Source organism: Rosa rugosa, chromosome 4 (genome assembly GCF_958449725.1).
Source record: "Rosa rugosa chromosome 4, drRosRugo1.1, whole genome shotgun sequence".
Taxonomy (NCBI): Eukaryota; Viridiplantae; Streptophyta; class Magnoliopsida; order Rosales; family Rosaceae; genus Rosa; species Rosa rugosa.
This window is the reverse complement of record NC_084823.1, coordinates 14,856,812-14,880,936: the sequence shown is the minus strand read 5'-3', so window position 1 is coordinate 14,880,936 and position 24,125 is coordinate 14,856,812. Positions and strand designations below refer to the sequence as shown.

At 38.0% G+C, this 24,125-nt stretch overlaps 1 protein-coding gene across 6 annotated transcripts; it reads left to right on the top strand.

Annotated features, from left to right (window-relative positions):
• Positions 1-13,112: 13,112 nt before the first annotated feature.
• Positions 13,113-24,023, top strand: LOC133743080 (disease resistance protein RGA2-like). Of its 6 annotated transcripts, none has more exons than XM_062170850.1 (16): positions 13,113-16,146; positions 16,311-16,390; positions 16,578-16,686; positions 16,939-17,046; positions 17,149-17,317; positions 17,437-17,591; positions 18,522-18,602; positions 18,730-19,025; positions 19,820-19,895; positions 20,781-20,859; positions 21,371-21,451; positions 21,770-21,813; positions 22,347-22,425; positions 22,899-22,965; positions 23,183-23,255; positions 23,547-24,023. In XM_062170850.1, exon 1 carries the CDS (start codon positions 13,308-13,310, stop codon positions 16,140-16,142), a length of 2,835 nt encoding a protein of 944 aa, XP_062026834.1. In that variant the 5' UTR covers positions 13,113-13,307; the 3' UTR covers positions 16,143-16,146; positions 16,311-16,390; positions 16,578-16,686; positions 16,939-17,046; positions 17,149-17,317; positions 17,437-17,591; positions 18,522-18,602; positions 18,730-19,025; positions 19,820-19,895; positions 20,781-20,859; positions 21,371-21,451; positions 21,770-21,813; positions 22,347-22,425; positions 22,899-22,965; positions 23,183-23,255; positions 23,547-24,023. The 6 variants fall into 6 exon arrangements, with proteins under 6 accessions (XP_062026834.1, XP_062026833.1, XP_062026836.1 ...); XM_062170849.1 differs by having other exon boundaries at positions 13,114-16,146; positions 16,232-16,390; XM_062170852.1 differs by having other exon boundaries at positions 13,114-16,146; positions 16,232-16,390; positions 16,545-16,686.
• The last annotated feature ends 102 nt before the right edge of the window (positions 24,024-24,125 follow it).

Below are 24,125 nucleotides of genomic sequence, written 5' to 3'. Positions count from 1 at the left end.
GGATGATCAACTTTCATACCTGGAGCTAAGCGAGATTCGGTCTAGATCGTCCTAGATCAAGCTTGAAAATTGGATTAATCTCGTGCGTCTGATCAGATTCCAGATCGAATCAGGACCATAGTAAAAGTCAAACCTTGATCTAGCCCTCTACACCCCAAATCGTGATGCAAGGCCTATATGGGGATGATCAGGAGGAGGAAGACAACCCAAAACCGGGGAGGATCAGCCCGTGCAACGCCGGCGTGGAGGAGAACCGGCCGGGTCGGGTTTGGGGCTCGGTGGAGGGCTTCGATCCAGCCCTGGAGGCTGCGACAGGACAAGGCGACGCCACGGGGCGTCTGGGCGGCTCGTGGCGAACGCGGGAAGCGCCGGGTCGTGGCCGGAGGACTCGCGACGGCGCCGCTGGCGTCGGGTCGGGTCGACTGGGTCGGCTGCGTGGGAGAGGAGAGAGAACGGAGAGAATGGGGGGCTGAAACGCAAAATGGGAAAATTTCTGGATTTATGAATAAATTCGGATTTTTTTTATATTTATAGAAAAATCCACAAACTTCAAATCTTCATAACTTCTTCATACAAACTCCGATTTTCACGTTCCACATATGCACGAACTCATATCGACGCGCTCTACAACTTTCGTGAAGGAAGTTTTCACAGAATCCTAATGTATAAAAAGTCAACCTTCGCACCCCCCTTAAAACCATACTTTTCGAATAAATAATCGTCCGAAATACTTCCGCTCCATCCACGAACCACGAAATCGTATCAACGAACTCTTAAATAATTCCCGAAGCATTTAGGAATTAATTACGAATTTTCGGGGTATTACATATTCTATGCAGGATGGACTATGTATCATGCGGACTTTCACCATAAAGGAAATCTGGTAGGGCTGTCAATGGGTCGTGTCGGGTCAAGGTATATGTCGTGTCACAAGAGACAAACCCAAACCCAAACCCAACCCAGTTATTAATCGTGTCGAAAATTTAAACACAAACCCAACCTATTTATTAAACGGGTTACCCGTTTCCAACACGCTTAACCCATTTAATAAATAGGTCGTGTCGTGTTGGACAAAATGACCCATTTAACTAAAAAAAATGCATAAATTGATTAAATTCACTAAAAACTCTATAAGACAAAGAATATAAATAATTATATATAATTCATAAATAATTAAATCTAATAATGATGAAGCAAAATATTTCAAATTGTCCAATCCTAGGATCAAATACTCCAAAAGTCCAAAATTTCAAGAAGAAGTATAGCATAATCGGGTTATACGGGTTCACTTCGTGTTGGCGGGTTGACCCGCGGCCGACCCGTTTATTAAATGGGTCTTGACGGGTTGACCCGCTGCCGACCAACTTTTTAATCGTGCGGGTTCAACCCGCTTTATTTCGTGCGGATTTCGAGTCGAGTTATTGGGTCGTGTCGGAATTGACAGCCCTAAAATCTGGTATGCGTTTGACTAATTGAAGTGGCCCTTACCTCGATATGTTTTTCGCATCTTAAGCAATCCAATGTACGTAATACTTAAACTAGGTTTGACCGTTTGACGTCTAATTTCCAGGGCATTGGTTTTTGTGTCTTAGACGGATGCTTTTTGTGAAACAGACGTTAGTGCTGACTGGGATTTGATTGGTAAATGGAATTTGGAAGATTTTGTATAATCTGCATCTTAACAATAAACACGGGGATTAACAGCGCGTGCATGGCACTCGACGTGCAGTCCGGAGATCTCCTCCTCTTGTCCTCTAGCTCATCAACTCCGACCAGTCTTCAGCCTCCTCTTCTCTCTCAGACTCTCATCATAAGTTATTGTTCTTCTTCTCTCTTCATTGGAATTGGAATTTGATGAAGTTATTATCTTTGTATAGTTGAATGGGAAATCTGGTAATCTAGCAAAATAAAAGAATGTTCTTGTTTTCGTTTTCTATGGATGTGATTTAGTTTATTTACTAACTGGGAATGGTGGATCCAAGTCCAATTGTAGCATCGAAGGGGTTGGATAGATTAAGAGATGCAGGGATTGATGTCATATGAAATTTATATCCATCATCTGCTAACTGGAAATCCTTTCATCATTGTCAGAAACTCTATCTCAGTCAACCAACACTTTTTAGAACAGCTTGGGGAAGGAATTGCTGAGCTTGGTGGTTATTACTCTCAATTGTTACATAAATATGATGCCTACCTCATGCAGCTCAACATGTCGCCGAAGAACTGCCGGAGAACCCGAAGCTTTCCCAGCTTCGATTCTTCTTCCTCATCCAACGTATGGATGATCCAAGACCACCAGGAGGTTGACAATGAAGAGAGGAGCCCAACGTATGGATGCTCAGCTGTTTTATCGCCCAATAGAGGAGTTCCGGCAGGGTATCCAAAACGGGTCGCGTGTTCTGAGATTTTCGGGAGAGCCCTGGATCGTGTGATATGATTTGGCCTTTATATATAGACAAATACTTAGGTGGGGGTTTCCCCACCACGTGGCCTTACGGCCATCCAATCAGAAGCAAGCAAATTTTCCATCTTTTCTGAAACTGCCCCTGCTCCCTAGCTAAAGTGCAATACCCAAAACACCCCTCCTGCTGGGCAGTGATTGGTCCTCCCCACCACGTGTCCCGTGCGGGTGCCCTACGCAAGATTCTCTCTTATATATATAGTCCTCATTTAAATGATTCTTGACGGCTCTGGTGAAGTGGTGGTTAATTTCAAAGGCCCATATTACACCCGTAATAATTCTTTTATTTAAAATATATTTTCATAATTCTAAAATTTCAGAAATTTATAATAAATGCCTTGGGTATCCAAATAATTCCCCAAAAATTCCTACGAACTCGTCGTGTCGCGTACTTAATTATTGGACCTTTAAATTGAGGATTCCACCTTGTGAAAAATTTCAAAAAATATTCCCAAAATTTTATTAATTTTCGAGATCGTAACATAATTCCCGAATTATCTGAATTTAGCTCGATAAATTTTTTGAATTGCAGTCTAATTTATAATGACAACATTAGTGTAGTGGCCAAGGCACAATGTAGGCGTGGCCTGTTCAGAGTTTGAGCCTCCTCGTTTCCCTTTTGCTTTTTCGTTATTTTTTTTTGTTCCACTTTTTTTTTTTTACCTCAAATTTTGTTGGTTGCCCAAAAAAACTTTGGTTACTATTTTAAACGGAACATAACATAAAAAAAAATGGAAAAAAAAAATGAATGGATGAATTAATTTTTGAAATGGATGTTGACATGTTCGTTATTTTTGTTCTAACCAACAAGATGGAAGAAATTGAATTTATCAAAATCGATCGTTGGATGTTATCATGATAAGAAGAAATGGTTATGCTCAAAATTTCAGCTATTTTAGTCGTCGATTGGGTCTGATCTACTAGGTCAACCTTGAACCCTAAATATCACATAAAATTAATATGCACATAACTGCTCACTTGCAACTTCTTTTTTTGATCTGTCAGCTCTCACACTCTCGTGGGTATGAGATAAATCAACTAATGTAAAATTTTTAAAAATTTATCTCCTCGTGGTTAAGCACCCCTTAGGAAAGTATAAGCGTAAAACCGCTTTATTTGATGCTGAAATGTCGGCGGATCGGAGTCTTGAAAGACTCAAGGCCGGTCCTGTTCAGCGATGGTCTTGGCTTGTGTCAGCAAATCCAACAACTTAGGCATCACACCCTCCAGAATCCATATAGGTTGACATTTCCAATGGCTTAATTAGCAGGGTTTGCAAGATGTGAGCTGTGGAAAGAAATCAAAAATGGATGAGGATGAGAGAGATCTCCTAGTGGAAAGGTGGATAGGCGAGGCCTCTTATTTATGTTCAGCGAGACCAACTTGATAAATCGAATTTTGCTGTAGAGGCCTCTTCTTTATGTTGAGGACTCGAGGGCTTCTCTGAGAATCTTTATGGGCGGCGGGGGAAATGAAAGACATGATTGAAGGAAAAAAGTCGAATGTGGATAACAGAGGGCAGGGACCAATAATCCTAATCTTGGGTTAATTACATATAAGTGCATATTTGAATGTTTTTTTAGCCATAAGGTCACCAACTAATTTTTTTCCGAATAAGGCCACTAGATTAAAAAAAGTGTTATATTTTGGATATAAAAACCAACATATTTACATAAATGCCACTAAAGTAAAAAGTCAACAATCATTATCGATCTTTCTCCTCTCCGACGAGGTCTTCGGTCAACTCCGGCTGACTTCCTGCCAACTTCCGGCTAATTCCGGCCGACCACAAAAGCTATTGTCACTAACACCAAAAGCTACTCTAATGAGATTTCCGGCAACCTCCAGTGAGGTCACAAAAGCTACTGTCACTAACAACACAAACTACGCTGGTGAGATTTCCGGCGAGGCCACAAAAGCTACTATCACCAGCAACAAAAGCTACTATCACAAACAAAAGCTACGCAGGTGAGATTTCCAACGAGATCACAAAAGCTACTGTCACTAACAAAAGCTACGCTGGTGAGATTTCCGGCTAGGTCATAAAAGCTACTGTCACAGCAACAAAAACTATTGTCATTAACAAAAGCTACACTCTGAAACCAAAAGCTATTATCCCTGCCAACAAAAGGTACTGTCACCAACACTAAAAGCTACTCTCACCAGCAACAAACACTATTGTCACCAACACTAGAAAGCTACTCTCACTAGTAACAAAAACTACTTTTACCATCATCAAAAGTTACTCTCAACAACGCCAAAAGCAATAAACAAGCAAAACAAAAGCTACACCCAAAGACTGAGAAAGCCATTCTCAGAGACTAACAAAGCTATGGAAATGTAAATGATACAGCTAAAATAAAAAAGCTACTGCAATCGGAAAAAGAAAACAAATTCAATGATGTAAAAAGTATGTAGGGTCCAACAATAATATAACTATGTAAAAAACTACTTTCATAGTTGTAAAAAGCAACTATAGTTGTGAAAATCTATTACAATAGTTGTAGAAAGCTACTGTTAATGTTGTAATGCTAGTGTCATATTTCAAATGGCCACCATTGATGTTTCTTCTTGTCAAGCTCTACCACTCTACGCTAACCTTAGGCGTTATTTTTCCACCTTCAGCACTAGACTTCATTTCAACATTTCTTGGTTGGTCGAATGATCTCTTGGTCAATGGAGCATTCACTACCCAAATTTACATGATTTTTCATAATCTGGCACTGCAAATGCAAAGGGAAAGAATTCAGGAACAAAGATACAACAAACTATTAATATTTGAAATGCAAACTAAAATCAGCAGCGTGCAGCTGCACTGTAAATGTGGTACTCTTCATTAACTAGATAATCAAAAATAAGTAATCTAAAAAGTTATTGACATAGGTACATAAACCTATTATGACACATGTACAAAGCTACTTGACCAGTAATAAAAAGTTACTGGCAGAGAAATTTATTGCACAAAATCATATGCTGATCGTCCATGTTAGTCCATGTTGATAGTGCAACACAAATCTCAACCGAGAAATGCTAGAGATACGAAATCACAAACAAAAGAAAACTAAGTTTCATACAAAATTCTGATTTTCCAATAAGCTATTGATAGAAGACAACTTGAAATCAATCAAAATGGAAACAAAAAAGTTATTAACATCAGCTTGAAAATATACTAACATAGGGAGAGAAAGCTATTATCAATGTGTTGAAAGACCACTATAACAGTTATAGAGAGTTATTAACTTAATATCATTCAAAACAAAAATAGAAAAACAACTGACTTCCGCTTGAAAAGATACAAATGTAGCCATTTCACTATCTTTTACTTTTTTGTGGGACAATCCTGCATAATGATCGAAGGATCATTAATTATTTTGGTATCTGTCAAATGGTATGTGAATTATTGTTTGGTGCATATTTTAGTTTTCAATTTTGAAGCTACCGTAGTTGTCTAATAAAAAAAAAAGTTAAATAAATAAATTACTGTAGTTGATTGAGATGATTTACCTTAATAAGACCTCACTTGGTTTGCAAAAAGGAAAGTGATTCATTTGTTTTTTTTTTCATAGGAATGGAAATGAAATTGGGAAGTTCTATTCATACCTCCTAAAATGGTATTTGGACCTCTAACAATTTTTGGAATTTTTTAAATCCAACTTTGCCCTTCTAAAAATTGAACAAAATGAAAGATAAAACAAATTAAATAAAATCTGCACCTTCTCTTCTCCCCCCTTCCCCCTCCCTCATTCTCTTACAGCCATACATGAGGATTATTGGGCAACTTTGATTAAGGTAGAATGTTAAAGATTGCAAAATGGAATAAAGGACAAAAAATATAGAGAAGAACAATCGAGAAAATAATGATCGAAAAGCAATTTCTATTTCCTATTCTTTTTGTTTCTTTCTAGTTTGGCTTAATTGCTTCACTTCATGGAGTTGATCGTTAATTGTTATCTTGGTCTCTTTTTATGGTGTTTTTTTTTTTTGCTAGAGTAGACTATGTTGCTAGCCTGATTTGGGTTTAAGGAAATTGATTTTGATAATAGTTCTCCTGTGGTATTGTAAATTGCACGATTATTAAGAAATAGAAGGATGTTCATAAGAGTATCCAAGCTTATAAGGTGAATGGTGTTAAGTCATGGCTATGAACTGAGTTTTAAGTGATGAAAAAAAAGATATTACTAGTAGATTTGTATTGAAAAAAATTGTGTGGATACAAAAAAGGGCAAGATTGGAAATTATGTGTAAATTTGAGAAGGGGAGGTCCAAATACCAATTTAGGAGGTATGAATAGAAGCTCCCAATGAAATTTTAGAAGAACTTTTCATTTCGAAGAGAGATTATAACATGGTCTCGGACCATAGTGCATGTGGTGGTCCGGGTTGATGTTATTATTGGCTCATATGACTTGCAGTTATTTCTGATTGGTCTCTTAATTTAATTTTTTTTTCATCCTCCTGCATAATTCCCACCAAATTCGAGTAACATTATGTCATTATTAGCTTGGAGTCTTGGACCACCACATGACAGTGTCACATGGTAGTCCGGGACCACAAAATAATTTCTCGGAAAAGAAAGTTATCCGAAAAGTTGTTAAAAAGTTTATAATTAATGCAATAAAATTTAAAATGTGTTGTGAATAATAAATGCAAAGGAAAGAAGGGGAAAATGATTCATTTAGAGTAGGGAATGAACCATTTCCCCCCAAATTTTCCTTTACTTCGAAAGTGAGGAATCCTAGCAAGCTTTCCCTCCAACCTCCAATCTTCCCATTTTTATCTTTCCAATTCATTGCATGTCATGTGTATTCCACTATCTAAAAAATTCAAATAATTAATACAATTAAAAGACAAGTTTCCACTTTCCCTCTTTAGAGTTAATTAATTTCACATGCATTTAATTAGGCCTTGTGGTTCTTGGATCTCCTGGTTCTAAGACTCGTGTTGGAAGTGAATTTCCGGTGAATGAGAGGTTCGCTGGGTTAGGATGGAGGCTTCGGCCATGTAGAGGCAGACTAAAGGCTTCAGCGAATTCGAGGTCGTTTGGCCGCGCAAGTGATGTCGTAGTTGGAATCACAACCTCTGGGGCGTGTGAACAACGAAGTGGCTTGAGGGATCTAAGGGCGGCGGAGAACAGTGCGAATCTGGTTCGGCTCTCGTTCGCGAAGGGTGGCGGTGCTGTGCTTTCGACGGTGTTTCAGTGCCTTGTTTTGGGCGCAAATGTGAGCCTCCGAAAATTTTTGTTTAATTTTTGAAGGTAATTTTTTTTCGCCAATAAGATTTTCCGCAAGCTGATTTAAGTGAAGGAAGTGACTTTGGAGATTAATTTGGTGTCGAGACCACCTATTGGGCCTTACGATTTAAGTTTGGGCCGAAGTCCTTCGTTTTGGGCCTAGAATGTTACTAAAGTTCATTGAAGCAAAAGATCGTCGAAGCAAATTTGAAAGGAAGGCGAATTGAGTTGTAGTGAAGATTTGAATTTTTAGTTTTAACGAAGTTGAGTTTTGGGCCTAGGACGAAGTCAAGAATTAATTTAGGAAGTTCCGACGAAAAACGAATTAAAGAAAAGTTACGAGCCTCAAACCGAAAGCAATTAGCTAGAAGGGTTTCGTAATTCATCGCAAGGGCAAAATGGGTATTTTGCTCACATTAGTATAAATAGGAAATTGTGAAAACCCTAGCCTCATTTTTCTCCTTCCTCCCTTGCAGCCGCGTCCTCCCTTCTCTCTCTCTCCCCCCGACCTCTGGTTCATTTTCTGTTCTTCCCTCTGCAACCACCAGAAAACACCGGTTCCGGCCACCACCTCTTGACACCGCCTCCACCCTTCGAACCAGAACCCAATTCCGACCCAAACCTCACCAAAATCACGGCCATGCACCACCGTCCTCCTTCGCACGCGACAACCTAAGACTGCGCGTCACTGTTCCTCGACCCTCATCGATTTTCTGGCGATTTCCATGCCCTTCCACCACCTTCGTTCTACTCAACAAGCAAAGCGTAGCAAAACCCAGAAACCCCTCTGCCCGCCGACGCCTGATGACGCCGTACAAGCATCGCCGGAGGTCCCCGTTCTGCATGTCTCGATTCTCCGATCTCCAGCTCGAATCGAGCTTCAACACTTCCATAAACTGAGTCGGAGTTACACTATCCTTCGAAACCCAAGCTCCCGACCTCCGACTCCAACCAGAGCCGCCTGACGCACTACACGCGCCGCCGCTGGCGCATCAACCACCGTAGCTCCGCCACTCGTGAACGCCGGATCTTCGTACGTTCCCGATTAGGTAATTGTCGTGCCCTCCTTTAGTTGAAACATTCAATTTCAGTTTGGATGGAGAAATCCCTAACCCATTGTCACTTAATTTCGAAATGAGGTTCTTGGATTTCTGCGAATTGGAGTTTCAGAGAAGATGAGCTACTGGGGTAGCTTTGGTTGAAACCAGAAATGATGGAGACTTGAGGTTTGAGGAATCTGCGTTTTTGAAGATGTTGGAGAAGAGAGAAATTATTGGTTCAGTCCAATTGATATCGGAGATTGGTAAGGATTCTCAAACTCAGTTTCTGAAGATTGGTTGGGGGTTGTCTATTAACTTGTGTTTTGCCTGCTAGGAATTTGAATGGTTGACAGTGGTGGAATGCAGATACGTTGGATTAGCTTCTAGTTTGGAAAAGAATAATTGGTAAGGGTCCGGGTTTTGAATCTGCTGTTTGGTGAAACTATTGTGGTTGTAATCTGTTGTTTGATCGATGAATGAGTATGGTTATGTGTGAAATTTTTAGTAGCAACTATGTGACTCGGTTAAGTCTTGGTATTGTGACTCACGATTGAAATTGTAGAAATGGGTAAAAAGTGTGAGTTGGTGAGCATGATGTTGAATGGTTGGAAAATGGATTAAATAAAGGTAAATTTAAGATGACATTTTGGGTCAAAGGCTTAAACAGTTTGAAAATTGAGATTGGATCAATTTTACGACGTAAGCTAAATGCTATGATTGATGTTAATATTGAGAAGCTGTTGATAAAGAAAATGGTGGATTTCTTATGCTTAAGTTATTCTATTAAAGTTAGTGAAACAAAAACAATGAAAGTATTCTCGTAGTTATCATATCTCGGAATGAACTTAGTAAACAAAATCATTCGGGAATGGTAGTTGTGATTTATTTCTTAAAGTAAAAGTGCTAAACAAAAGAAGGTGAAAGTGCCAAGTATGATTACCATATCCCGAGTGATTCAAATGCTACATCGATCATTTGGATTATTTGGGAATGGTAAGTGTAATTGTTACTAAAAGAAAGGAATGGTAGACAATATATTTAACCCGAACTATATTATTGAATGGGGTATGATCACCATATCCCAAATGGGCTTACTATTCTAAGTGAGTTGTTCGGGAATGGTTTTTGATAATTATCGATCATGGGTTATTTGGTGAATTTTAAAGTGAGTTATGAATTAATTACTTATCGGATATAATTTTTGTTAAAGGACTCGAGCGTGTGCACATGAAATTGGAAGAAGTATCGAAAATCAGAAACGACACTAAGTTTGGGCGAGCACTCCATATCCAGGTAGGGTGAGCTGTCCCTTCCTTGTTAGAGGTTTTTCAGTGTATGTGGAATGCTATACTAAGATAGTATGTTGCCTGCAAGTACGATTTTGGCTGTTCATTAGTCGATGCCTCGTGATACATGTGTTTTCAGAACTGATAATTACTAATTGCGAAAACCGAGGCTAGACTTGCATGTTGAGATACTGTACCCTTGTATGTTTGTACTTGTGACCTGAAAGTGAATGGGACCTAGACGCGTAGATTCCTAGGGATCCCACGGTGTCGATAACCGTGAACCTCCGGAGGGGGCCGTGCTCCTATGTTTGTCGAGGAAAGATGAGTACAGACAGTGAACCAGTCATAGGAGACTCAGGGCCAGGAAATGGACACTTTCGCTACCTGTAGTCACAAGGACTACAGAGTAGTTGGCCGGTTCTCGAAGAATGACGAACCAGGTCGGTCACCGATTTGTTTTAGATTGGCCGGCAGGTAAGTATCTCGGAGCTCCAAATTGTGTGAAGCATACTGCATATGCTTTTTTTAAAAGAAATAAATGTTTGTGGTTGCCTCTTTTTAAAGTATTTTCAATAAACGTGCACAATATTATGTAGTAAATATTTTCGATTATTATTATTATTTTTCAAACCTAGCATGGTTGGGTCGGCCCCTACTGGGCATGCGAGGACAAAAGCTCACTCCTACAATAGTGTGCAGGTTTCGAGCAAGTGGTCGGGAAGCGTACAGGGGAGGCACATGACCCGGCTTGGCGTATTTCTCTTTAACTTTGTTAAAAGAAGGTTTTGGTCCTTTATCGGATTTTAAAGTAACTTATTTATTTATTTATTTGTTTCCTATTTGCTTATTTACAAAAATTCCAGGAGACCCGTAACCCTGGGGCGCGTCTCCCATACTTGTATTTACTTAGTGATTTGTTATTTCCCAAATTGGGCTCCTATTGTAGACCCAAATCCTTTAGCCCACTTTAAATTCCGCCTTTAAAAATATGTTGTTTGGTTGCTAGAGTGATTTGTCCAAGAAAGTGTTTTGTAAACCAACAATCTAAACCCAAAAGGCCTTGCGATTTCGAGTTGATGAGTTATCGGGATGTTATTCGTGACATGTCGGTTTCTCATTGGCTCGGGGTCGCGGCGCTGTGGGACCCCCCTCTCGGGTCACCACAACAAATTTCCAATCGGACGTGGAGACGGGCTTGGGAGTCAGTTCTATGGTGGCGGCGTCAAGAGACTCCGGGCTATCTGTCGATTGCAGCAATGACGAATGCGCGTTGCCCAATTTTAAGGAGGCATGTCATGAAGGCCATGGCCGGATGACGGAGAAACTCGTTGCTCAGAGCAATGGTGCGGCAGGAAAACCAATCTGGGTGATCGTGCACAGTGAAAGGGTGCCTAGTTTGGATTGGGTGCCCAAATCATTTTCATGGCCCAACTCAAATGGGCTTTGGATACCCATAATAGATGTGAATGCTTTCTGGAACTGGGCCTGTTTTGACAGAAATGATCCTAGAAGATTAATTAACTTTGAGAATTAATTAAATCAGAAGGATAATAAACAAAAAAAGTATCCACAATCCACTTTTCTCTCCCCATTATTTTTTCTCTGCAACAACTAACTTTTTTTTTTTCTGAAAAAAATAGTAATAACTTGCACATGCAGAGCATGTGTGAAGAAATACTAGTATATATTTAAGAACTGATCCAATTCTAAGTCATGACATATTAAGTATGATATTTGATACTCTGCTTTCGAATGGCTAATTTATTTTAATTTAGTGAAGGAGTATGCTAGAGTACTCTGATATGTATATATTCCAAAACAATGTTCTTATTTCAAGTTGGAGAAAATCATATCGTAAGTAACTGGATGTGTAACCCTTGTGAATGCATTCTCTCATATACACCCGGTTATGACTAAGATGCTGAGTCATGGCCAAATGATACGTAGTTTCATCCATTTAGATTAGATGTACGTTAAGACCTCTGTTTGTCTGAGTTTTGAAATCTTTTGTTTTTATAGAAGACGGTTTATGCGGACATGAGTCTAGAGATTTTAGTGCTATCAGCTTATAGCCTTCAAGTGTAGAGCTTCAATTCTTCAGTCTTCAGAACCATGCTATCATACAAGTGGGGCTTCTATGTTTTGCGTTTCTAGTTTCTTCCTACTTGGAAATCATAATACTAATTTGGTTCCTATTACCAAGTAACTGAGGCATTGGAAATTACCATACACATGGAATTGGAAATTAATACTAATATGGTAAGGAATGTGACATTGTATGTGCAAGTGACTTTTCATGTGGGGAATGATTAACGCTTAAGTGAACTCACTGCTAAACAAATAAAACTCGTGTTTGAACAAATGAAACACTATTGACGAAGTGGTGTTAGTTCAGTGGTTAGAGCACCCACTATCTATGTATGAAGTCATGGGTTCGAGTCACCATGGGGGCATGAGTGAAACCCTTTGATCCTCTTTTAAAAAGATAAGAAAAAAGAAAAATAAAAAATAAAATAAAAATGAAACACTATTACATCTTCTGATATACAAAAATTAGCAATCCTTTGCCGGCATACTCGAGATTTAATTAATTCATTCACTCTTGGTCACTTGTTAATAACGAACTTCAAATGATTCCTATCATCTGCAATTGGAGATGTTCCCCTGGTCAGCAGCTGACCAGGGATTTTATGGTCAATCACCGTCCGATTGAAATCGGACGGTTGACAACTCTCTAACTTTTTAAAAGATGAAAGCTGTCAACCGTCCGATTGAAATCGGACGGTGATTGACCATGAAATCCCTGGTCAGCAGCTGACCAGGGGAACATGACTCTGCTTGCAATATTCTACCTAATGTTAATTTGTCATCATCTGCGACTCTACGTGATGTCTAAATCATGGGTTGATAGGAAAGTGAGATATTACCAACAGTTGCACATGGTTGGACTGTAAGGTCACTATTGATAATGGAGCAGCTGTAAAGAGTTCTGCAGAGAAAGCAATTATGGACCCATCATAAGCTTTCTGTCTTTCGGTAAACTCCTGCTTTTCAAAACGTGTGGTTTTAGTTTCTTCATGCTTGCAATTATTAAAGAGGAATATTCATAATGCTCTGTTGAACAAATAATTGAGGCACGTTCCTTGGCTCCAGTAGTCCCTAGCTTATCTAATTTCGACATTATATACTTAAGAGGAGAGGCGAGAGCACACTCATCCAACAATTTCATATTCATCTCTATTCTTTGCTCTTTCAATTATAACCGAGTTCTAAGTTCTAACACGAAAAATGGCTGAGGCACTTATCTCTGTGGTTCTAGAGCAACTGGCTTCAATAGTGTTTGAACACACAAAACAAGCGGTGACACTCGTTTTGAATGCTGAGGAAGATGTTCATAGTTTCCGCAGCAATCTCGAAGCCATTCAAGCTGTGCTGGAGGATGCAGAGAAGAAACAAGTGACGGAGGCCAGAGTGAGAATCTGGTTGCAAAAGCTCAAAGATGTATCGTACGAGATGGACGACGTCCTAGACGAGTGGAACACTGAAATTTTGAAACAACAAGTGGAGGAAGGCAATAAGAAGAAGGTATGTTTCCCCATGCCCTCTGGTTGCTTTTGTTTTGGCCAAGTCAATAAGGTCATTCATCATCATAACATAGCTAGAATGATAAAGCAACTGAATGAGAAGTTAACTTCGATTGCTGCTGAAAAAGCCATGTATGGCTTTCATCCATCCGCCATAGGTGGCCATGATGATCGGCAGTTTATTCAACGACCGAAGACTTCATCTTTGGTCGATCTATCTAAGATATTTGGCCGAGAAGAAGAAAAAGAGATGTTGTTGAACAAGTTGTTGAGAGAGAGTAGCCCAGAAGGGGGGCGGTTCCTTGTCATCCCTATTGTAGGGATGGGAGGGATGGGGAAAACAACTCTTGTCCAATTAGCCTATAACCATGAAAAGGTTGCAGCCCATTTTGATAAGAAAGTATGGGTTTGTGTCTCAGACCCTTTTGATGAGATTAAAATTGCCAAAGCGATCATTGAGAGTCTAGATAAAAATGAAACCCAAAAAAATTCAGATGAGTTGGAAACCCTACTCAATTGTATAAAGACTCATGTTGAGAGTAAGAAGTTCCTCCTAGTCCTAGATGATGTGTGGACTGAAGACCAAACCAAGTGGGAAAGTTTGCAATTATCAGTAATAATGCAGAGTTGTGAAATAGGGAGTACAATACTGGTTACCACGCGAAAACAAAGGGTTGCTGAAATGATGCGAGCGACCAACATGATCCATTTGGACAAGTTGAGCGATATGGATTGTCTAGCATTGTTCAATTGCTTTGCACTTTTGGATAGGGAAGAAGATAAGACTAATGGGTTTGGAGCTATTGGTGAGGAAATTGTGAAAAAGTGTAAAGGTTTGCCTCTTGCTGCAAAGACTTTAGGTAGTCTAGTGTGGTATAAGAAAACAAGAGAGGAATGGCGGGATGTTCTGAATAGTAAGATATGGGAACTAGAAGAAGTTGAGGAACAAGTTTTCCGACCACTGTTACTAAGTTATTATGATTTGGCTCCTGCAGTCAAAATGTGTCTTTTGTATTGTGCAATATTTCCCAAAGATTATGAGTTCCGAAAAAAAAATTTGATTGATCTTTGGATGTCACAAAATTATCTTAATTCAAAGGGAAAAAAAGAAAAGAGAAGAATAGGTCAAAGTTATTTTGAAAGTCTAACAATGCGGTCTTTCTTTCAAGATTTTAAAAAAGATGGGATGGGAAATGTTTATGAGTGCAAAATGCATGATATAGTGCATGACTTTGTGCAGTTTCTTACCCAAAAAGAATGCACTATTATAGAAGCAGTCAAGGGTGCTAATCAAAGAGTGGAGCTACCGGGTGATTATAAGGGTCGTCATTTGACTTTAACAAGTTTACCCGAAGGTCCACTTTCATTTCCTACTTCATTTGACAACTGCAAAAATATGCGAACCCTCACACTCCTTGATTCAAGCATTACAACCATAAGCCCCGGTTCAATTGTGCAAATGAAATGCCTGAGGACATTGAATTTGAGTCGTAACAAGCTCAATGAAGTTCCAAAAGAGATTGGTGAATTGATTCATTTGAGATATATGAATTTGTCTCGTAGTGGTTATTTGAAAGAATTACCGGATGCTGTGTGTGATTTATACAATCTACAAACTCTGGACGTTTCGTGGTGTGGTCAACTAGAGAAACTACCCAAGGCAATGGGAAAGTTGATTAACTTGAAGCATCTATATGTTTGGGCTTGTGATGGGCTGAGGTACTTACCGAAAGGGATTGGGAGTTTGAAAAGTCTGCAAGTACTAGACTGGTTTAAAGTATGTGAGGGTGATGATGATGAAGCATTGAAATTAGGAGATCTCGGAATCATGGACCAGCTTCAGGGGATCCTTGTGATATCTAGATTGGGGAATAAGGATGATGCGAGTGAGATTGAGAAAGCACAGTTGGGGAATAAGGAGCACCTCTCTTTTTTGCGAGTACTTTTCTCGCATGTAGATGCAGAGCAGAGAAAAGGTGATTCAGAAATAGTGAAAGCATTGCAACCACATCAAAATTTGGAATTTCTTTGGATTGGGTTTTGCCATGGCACCACCGAGTCTCTCTATTGGATCAAGTCTTTACACAATTTGAGAAGTGTTTCTCTCATTGGGTGGAGATTTTGTGAAGTTCTGCCTCCTCTTGGAAAATTGCCATCGCTTGAAATTCTGGAGATATACGGGATGGAGAAAGTGAAAAAGGTGGGAGTTGAATTTCTGGGAATAGAAGAAGAAGAAGAACAAGTCTCAAGAGATCTATTCCCCAAATTGAAACAACTTCGGTTCCAATCAATGGAGAACTGGGAAGAGTGGGCCTTTCTTTCTGAAATCACAATAATGCCACGCCTTTCTGAGTTGCTAATTGTGAGTTGCCCAAAGCTAAAAGCACTGCCAGAGTTCCTCTACAAGATACCAGCACTGCGTACTCTGAAGATCAAGGGTTGTCCAATTCTGGAAGGAGAATACAAAAAGGACGTGGGGAAGGAGTGGCACAACATTTCTCACATCCCAAACCTCACAATCCAATCTGGATGGAACTGAACAGGTATCGATCACCTAATGCAAAATTCTGAATGAATTTTTTATTCTGAAAAGTTATGTTGTGTTCTCACTTGAAGGGTGTTCTTTAGGTTCTTCATGAAGAACTTGCAAATGCAAATGGAATGCGTGCAAGGTGTGCAAGTCAATCAGGATAGGCATGCTAACTAGATACACTTGAGGACTGCATTGAAGCTTCTAGGACTAAGAATGTCATTGGAGTTGTCAAGCTGTTGAAGCTCTCTAGATAGGTATGCTAACTAGATACACCTCAATATCATTCCTCTGCTTTCTCTCTCTCCCTTAGATCAAATCTTCAAGCTTTTTTTTTCTTTATATTCATGTCTCTTTTCTAACTCCTTATGCCGAGATGAAAAAGAAAATTTTGACCTTAAACTGTTACAGCTAATTCATATCGAAACTGCTTGTTCTTCTCAGCAAAGGTCGTGACTGAATTAACCTGTGAAGTCAGAGTTCATCCAATCTGACGTGCTTATGCAACATGTTGGGATATGGACTATTCTTCAGTCGCTTAAATGTTTCATAGGTATAAGTTGCATTATGTTATATTGTATATACAGTTGCATTTTGTTATATTTTAATGTTTCAAGATAGAACAATATTTGCACGCTAAAATGTCACATTAGAGTAGTGGAAGGGCACTTACAGTATTGGGTGAACTGCTTGCTAATTCACAATTTTTATATCTACCGGAGTTGGTTGTTAATTTGTTGAACTGCCTAAATATTAAAGTCCATGTGGAGAAATGAATTTATTTAGATGAACACATTCTATGCAGGATGGAATATGTATCAGGCAGAAGTTCACCACAAAGGAAATTCCATATGCATTTGACTGATTGATGTGACCCTTAACTCAATATTTTATCTATCTTAAGCAATCCAATGTACGTAATACTTGAGGCTTGAAAGTATGCACTTTCTAGTTGTGAAACTAAATTGATTAGTTTTGTTATCTAATTTCCATGGCATGCGTTTCTGTGTCTTAGGAGGAAGATTTTTGTGAAATGGACCTTAATGCCGATTGGGATTTGGTAAATGGGAGTTGAAAGATTTTGTAATAATAAACATGGAGCCCGATAAATGGTGTAAACTCAGACTTGAAAGATTTATTGGATGATTCGCTGCCCAAATACAAATCTCCATGGAACTGAACAGGTATCAGCAAATGCAAATTCTGAATGAATCTTTACATTTAGTATGAATTATTTGAAGATAATCTAGTTTATAGATTACTACTCTAATTTCATATTTTTTTGCTATAAGTTTGCATTCAGGTATTCATATTGTTGGATTTCAACTACTTTGCAAGTACAGTTTGGTGTTTGAAGCTTGGTAAGTGTATTTTACTAAGGGAAGGAATTTGAAGTTGCTGAATCAGTTCAAGGTAATGGTGGTTCAGAAGTTGGAGCTGCATGATTCTGTTGGAGTGGTGAGTTTTCTTTCCTTGTAATTGTTATCTCATGTATCTGATATTTTTCTGCTTATTTTAGATTTTTATGACCGTGTCCTTATAAAAATTTTCTTCCTTGTATCATATATTCAACCGGACATGAAGTTGAGTGAGTAACATTACATATTTTCATTCGAAAAGAAGAAAAATAGTGAAATAAATCTGTCAATCAATCATATCCACCTTTTGTGGCATGTAATTAACATATCAACTGCATATATCGTATCTCACAAGATTCTATGCCTTTCAAAGACAAACAAACAAACGATTTGATTAGAACTATTCTCCAATCCTGTAGGCTCAACATCTCCTTGAATTTTTTTTTTCTTTTTCAATTACATCCCTGTTGGGGTGGTGGGTTGTTTCCTTCGTTGTAATTGTTGTTTGATGTATCTGATATTGTTCTGTTTAAAATCATTGTCCCTTGTGTCATATATTCAATCAGAAATAAAGTTCTCGTGACAAAATATCACACTAATTAAGTTACACTAGAGAACATCATTGAAGGTTGTCAAGCTGATGAAGCTCTCTACATAGATATGTATGCTAGCTAGATACCTCATTTTGTTTCTTTAACTGCTACTGATTCATGATCTCCTCTGTTTTTCTCTCTCCATTAGATATAATCTTAGAGCTTGTGTTTTTTATATTCATGTCTATTTTCTACTATTTTTATCTCTTACTAGTTTCTACTCACTAAAGGGATAAATACTTTCATTAGGTCCGATATTCATATTATTGGGTTAGCAATACTCTGCATCATGTGCAATAAGAATACCAATGTTTAGTCATTTGCCATCTTACTGCAATCCGATGTTTACCGACGTTGGTTGCTAATTTGTTGAACTGTCATAAGATTTCACTCCTGGTGGAGAAATGAATAAGATTTGACAAAAACATTCTATGCAGGAGGGACTATAACACAATCGTACACCATACGGGAAATTTGGTATCCATTTGAATGATTGAAGTGCCTCTCACCTAAACTAGGTAACTTTTATCAGCATCTTAAGTAATCCTATCTTAAGGCTTCAATTTACACAGCGTCTAGTTGTCAAAGAATCTAATTTTACCAGGTTTGATGTCTAATTTCCATAGCATGGGTGTCCTGTCTTAGGCTGAAGCTTTTGTGGAATGGACGCTGACTGGGATTTGACTAGTAATTGGGGTTTGGAAGCTTTTTCTGCAATCTGTCATTTAACAATAGGCAGCAGGGAGTTCGGTAATTGGTGTTTCTGCAAATGAACCGTTCAAATGCTGCCACCTCAATCGTTGAAGGCTACTTGAAGGTAAAATATATGGTCCAGATATAAAGGAATCTGTTGTGTTAAGCTACACCCGAACATAGACTGGCACTTTGATCGAACTACAATGCCTGGAATTGCAAACCGTTCGACCTCACCATCGTTGAAGGTAATACCATAATACCCTGGACAATCATTGTGTTGAACACTTGAACTACACCTGCATATATTGCAAATATACCTATCTGAACTGCTGCTTTATGTTCTTTGTTAATTGATTGCTGGGGACCTCGGGTGTTAATTGTTAGTAATCCTTATTCTGCTTTCTCTTTTCATCAGATCAAATTTTTAAAGCTTTTGTTATTTTAATGTCTATTTCTTACTGGTCATTTATATCGTTTTACTACTCATGAATACAAAGATACATAAATCCGGGGTATCATACTTGGGTTTCACATATATACTTTGTGCATCATAAGACTTTCAATTATGTTGTCTTTGTTCTGTTTTACTGAAATGTGCCGCTTACAGAGATATGAAATAATGGGGAAGGAACAAGAAATGATTGGCATGTGTGAAAAAGCTGAATGCCAAAGTGTTCAATATGGTTGAAAGAATTATGGTCTTTGTTCATGTGTGATCAACTTTCTATTACTTCGATAGCTAAAAGCTATACAATCTTATAATAGCTATGAACATATTTTGAACTGTTGCACGTGTTCAGAAGGCAGAGTGTTGATGATAAAGTTCAGAGATGAGGACATATGACATATTATTATGCTGTGTCTCAACTTGGTTAATGAGAGCTGGACTTCAATGCAGCCTTTTATTTACTTAAACTAGTATATGATATGCATCATCAAACATTTTGTACATTTATTTTAGTAGGAGTGGTTCTTGTATTTTGTATTTGATGCTCATTTCTGCTGTAATTGACATACTGAGGTTGTAGGCTTTATGCAGAGTAAAACGAGATTGCTTGTGGCTCATAGTGACATGTTGGAGTGGAATGATAAGCTTTTCAAGGGATTACTAATTTGTAAGTCCCTTATTCTTATATTCTGATTTCTGCTGGGAACAATTATGGATTCTTAAATGGTTGATTAATTCTTGGAACTCCAATGAAACCTAAGTCTTGATATATGAATTTGATAATCAAACGGATTTAACAATCTGTCTGGAAATTTATTTCAACAGCTTGAGAGTATATTAAAGTCCTATATGTGTATTCTCCAAACGACATTATACTAATGTTCTTATTTCAAATTGGAGAAAAGTTGTAATAAGATATATAGACTCAGCCCTCAAAGCAAGACCACCCCTCAGGGACCCGGTTCTGACTAAAAGTTTCTGAAGACTCCTGTCTAGAGACTTAGAGAGTTCCATGCTAATTACATATAAGAATTTGAGTACTGAAATCTGTTGGTTTTATTTTATATAGGAAGCCTTGAACTTACAGTACAAGTGTACAACCAAGGTTACAGTAAAACCATGCTATTCATGATTCCCTTGAATTATTGTAGTGGCAAATGGGGTTCCTATCTTTTGGGTTGGAAATTACCGTATATTAATTGAAGAGGAATTTCTTGCAAGTAAAAACTTGTGTGCTTCCTCAGTCAATGCATGTGGAAAATGTCATCTATATTTTTCTTTAGGGTTGAAAAAGTCCTATATATTACAATGTGAAACTAGTCCTGACCTCCTTCTAGACTCTGGTGGTGGTTGTATCTCTCACTTTATGCAGTGTCTCTGCATAGAATCCAATGCTCTAATTCCATTAGTAGTCTCGTTTTTTTTTTTTTTTTTTTTCATGGTTAAGTTAATTAATTAGTAAATTACCTGCTCTTTGGTTGTTAGAACATGGGCTTTAGCTCAGCAGTTTCAACAGCCAATCCTCACCGTGTGATTCAATTCTCCAATGCAGAAATTAGGTATATAGCAGTGTACTACGCAGCTAAACCTTAATCCTAGTCTCTCTCATCCATAGTTTTCTATGGTACAAGGTAAATATATATATATAGTTTCATGGAACTCCATTGTGTTAAGCCACATGCCTATATACTCTTACCTTGATCAAACTCACTGAATCAGTGGCTTAAAGATTGCATATATGTTTTAGCTACAGATTGATGTTTTAAAGTTTAGTGTCCAAAGCTTGATAACTGCATGTATACTACGATAAAATTTAAAGACATGAAGTGAAGGTAAAAGGTGGTTCAGTGATTGGAGCTGCAAGATTATGTATGTATAGTGACTTGTTTCATTCCTTGTACAGTAATTCATGTCTCGTGTGTCTCAAATTCTTTTAGCAACAACTTTCTTTTGCTTATGTTACTTTTTCCATCATTTTGATCCCATAATGACTTCTTTTGTTTCATAGTTCCACCAGATACAAAGTTTCATTAGTAACTTAACATATTATATATCCTTATGGGAGAAGAAAAAGAAAATTTTGACCATAAACTGTTACAGCTAATTGATATCGAAACTGTTTGTTGTTCTCAGCAAAGGTAGCAAAGGTCGTGACTGGAATAACTAGTGAAGTAGGAGTTCATCCAATCTGATGTGCTTATGCAATGTGTCAGGGGTATGGAGGTATGGACTATTCTTCAGTAGCTTAAATGTTTCAAAAGTATACAGCAACGTTATATTATATAGTAATGTTTGAAGTCAGAACAATTGCACACTAAAATGTCACATTATTTTACTAAAGGAAAGGAAAAGCTATACGTATAACCTAGTTGAAGGGCACTCATTGAGTGAACTGCTTGCTAATTCACAAAATTTGTATCTCATGATTTCAATTTATTAGCATCTTGGATACAAGAGTTGGTTGTTAATTTGTTGAACTGCCTAAATATTTAACTCCAGGTGGAGAAATGAATCTGACTTTGATGAACACATTCTATGCAGGATAGACTATGTATCATGCGGACTTTCACCATGAAGGAAATTTGGTATGCATTTGACCGATTGAAGTGGCCCTTAACTCAATATGTTTTCATCATCTTAAGCAATCCAATGTACGTAATACTTAAAAGGCTTGAAATTATGCAGTTTCTAGTTGTGAAATTAAATTGACTAGGGTTGACATCTAATTTCTAGGGCAAGGGTTCTCGTGTCTTAGGCGGAAGTTTTTTGTGAAATGGAAGTTAATGTTGACTGGGATTTGATTGGTAAATGGGATTTGGAAGATCTTGTATAATCTGAATCTAAACAATAAACATGGAGCCTGAATCTTGTATAATCTGAGAGATTTATTGGACATTCTCTAGTAGCAAACCCTGCCACCTCACCATCGTCAAAGGTAGTGGTCTAGATCCATTGTGTTAAGCTGCACCTGCATATAGCCTGGCCTTGATTGAGAACTATGGCTCTAACGTTGCAAATTTACACACACACACACACACACACATATATATATATAATATTCTTGTTACAGGTTTTTGTTAAAAGTTCAGTGTCCAAAACTTGATAAGTGTTTTACTAGGATACGGGATTCGAAGTTGCAAAATCAGTTGAAGTTAAACGGTGGTTCAGTAACTGGAGCTACAGGATTCTGTTGAGTGGTGAGTAGTTTTTGTTCCTTGTAATTGGATACTCTAGGATTATGAAGAATGAAATTCACAATCCCTAATTTGCAATCCACACTCCTTTCCTTTTTTCGTTTGAATTCTTACAAATAGACAAAATTTAAGGTACTAAAAAATGAAACATGGAGTGTGGATTGTAAAATTTATTTTGCTTCTTTGTATCAATATCATAACGAACTTTAAGTTCTTTAATTTGAAACTGGTACTGATTTCTAGGGACCTTTGGTGTTAACTGTTATTGATTATTTGATTGTTAATGTCCCCTGCTTTCCCTCTTCATAAGATCAGATATTAAAGCTTTTGTATGTTATACTGAATCACTGATGTCTATTTCTTACTGATCGAAATCAGCGGCCATAAGATTGCAAATATAGCATTGCATATATTTTTGCTTAAAGATTCATGTTTAAAGTGTTGTTTCTAAAGCTTGGTAAGTGTATTTATACTAGGATAAGGGATTTGAGGATGCAAAATCAATTGGTTCCATAATTGGAGTTGCAGGATTATGTTATTATGGTAAATTGTTTCTTCCTTGTAATTCATGTCTGGTGTGTGTCTCCTATTCTTTTATTAACAGCTTTGTTTTCTCATTTTTACTTTTTCAATCAAGTTCCCATAAAAAAATTTCTCTTGTTTCATATTTTCCACCGGATTTACTCCTTGTGCAGTGAAAAAGAAATTTCACCACAAATTGTTACAGTTAGTTGATATAGAAACTGTTTGTTGTTCTTAGCAAAGGTGGCTACTGAATGAACTTCTGAAGTCCGTGTTCATCCAAGCTGATTTTCTTATGCAGCATGTCGATGGTATGGAGCTATGGACTATTGCTTTTCTTCATGTGCTTATAAATGATTCAAAAAGTATATAATTGTTGCATTAAGTTATGTTTCAAGATTGAAGAATTGCATCGATACATTAAGATGTCGTATGTTATGAAGAAGATTTGGTGAACTGGTCGCTAATTTACAATGCTTACTATATCTTATACCCCATTTCATCAGCCTCTAGTGTCCTGTCTAAATAAAGATTGCATATTCTTGCCTCTAGCATAATGCATTCGATTTTTGTCCATTGATTTGATGATGATACTGTATCAGGCTTGGGACAGCTAAATGCAGTACTAAGAGCTTGTTGCGATTGGCTCGCCATAGGCGTCATGGATTCAAGTACCGGTGCAATTGGACTAAGAAAGAGGATGAATTACAGATCGGGGGTTTTGCGACTGGTCACCAGCTGAATGCGTGCCAGTTATCTCTGTTAAGTGTTAATCACCATTCCTTCCCAATTTTGACTGGTTTCGGATGCATAGAAAGCATGAGTTTTCCAAGTACTACATTATTATTATTTTTGGCAAAGCCAAAAGTATTACATTAAGAGTATCAATTATAAGCTGCCCAAAAAATAATGGTAGCAATTATAAGTGTGTGAGACAGATTGAGATTCTAGGGCTGGGAAACAAAGGTATTGTGAGAGAATTCTTGGTGGATTTTTATTTTTATTTTTTATCACAAGCTAATGAAATCTTTCGGAGTATCCCTCCCGAGGATGTAGTCACTAATTTTGCCAAAACCTCATTCCTGATGTTCTGGTTCCTCCCGAGGATGTGCATCATTTACCCTATCAGATCATTGTTTGCAAGTTGACAAGCTTCACATATATGATATCTGCCACATGCT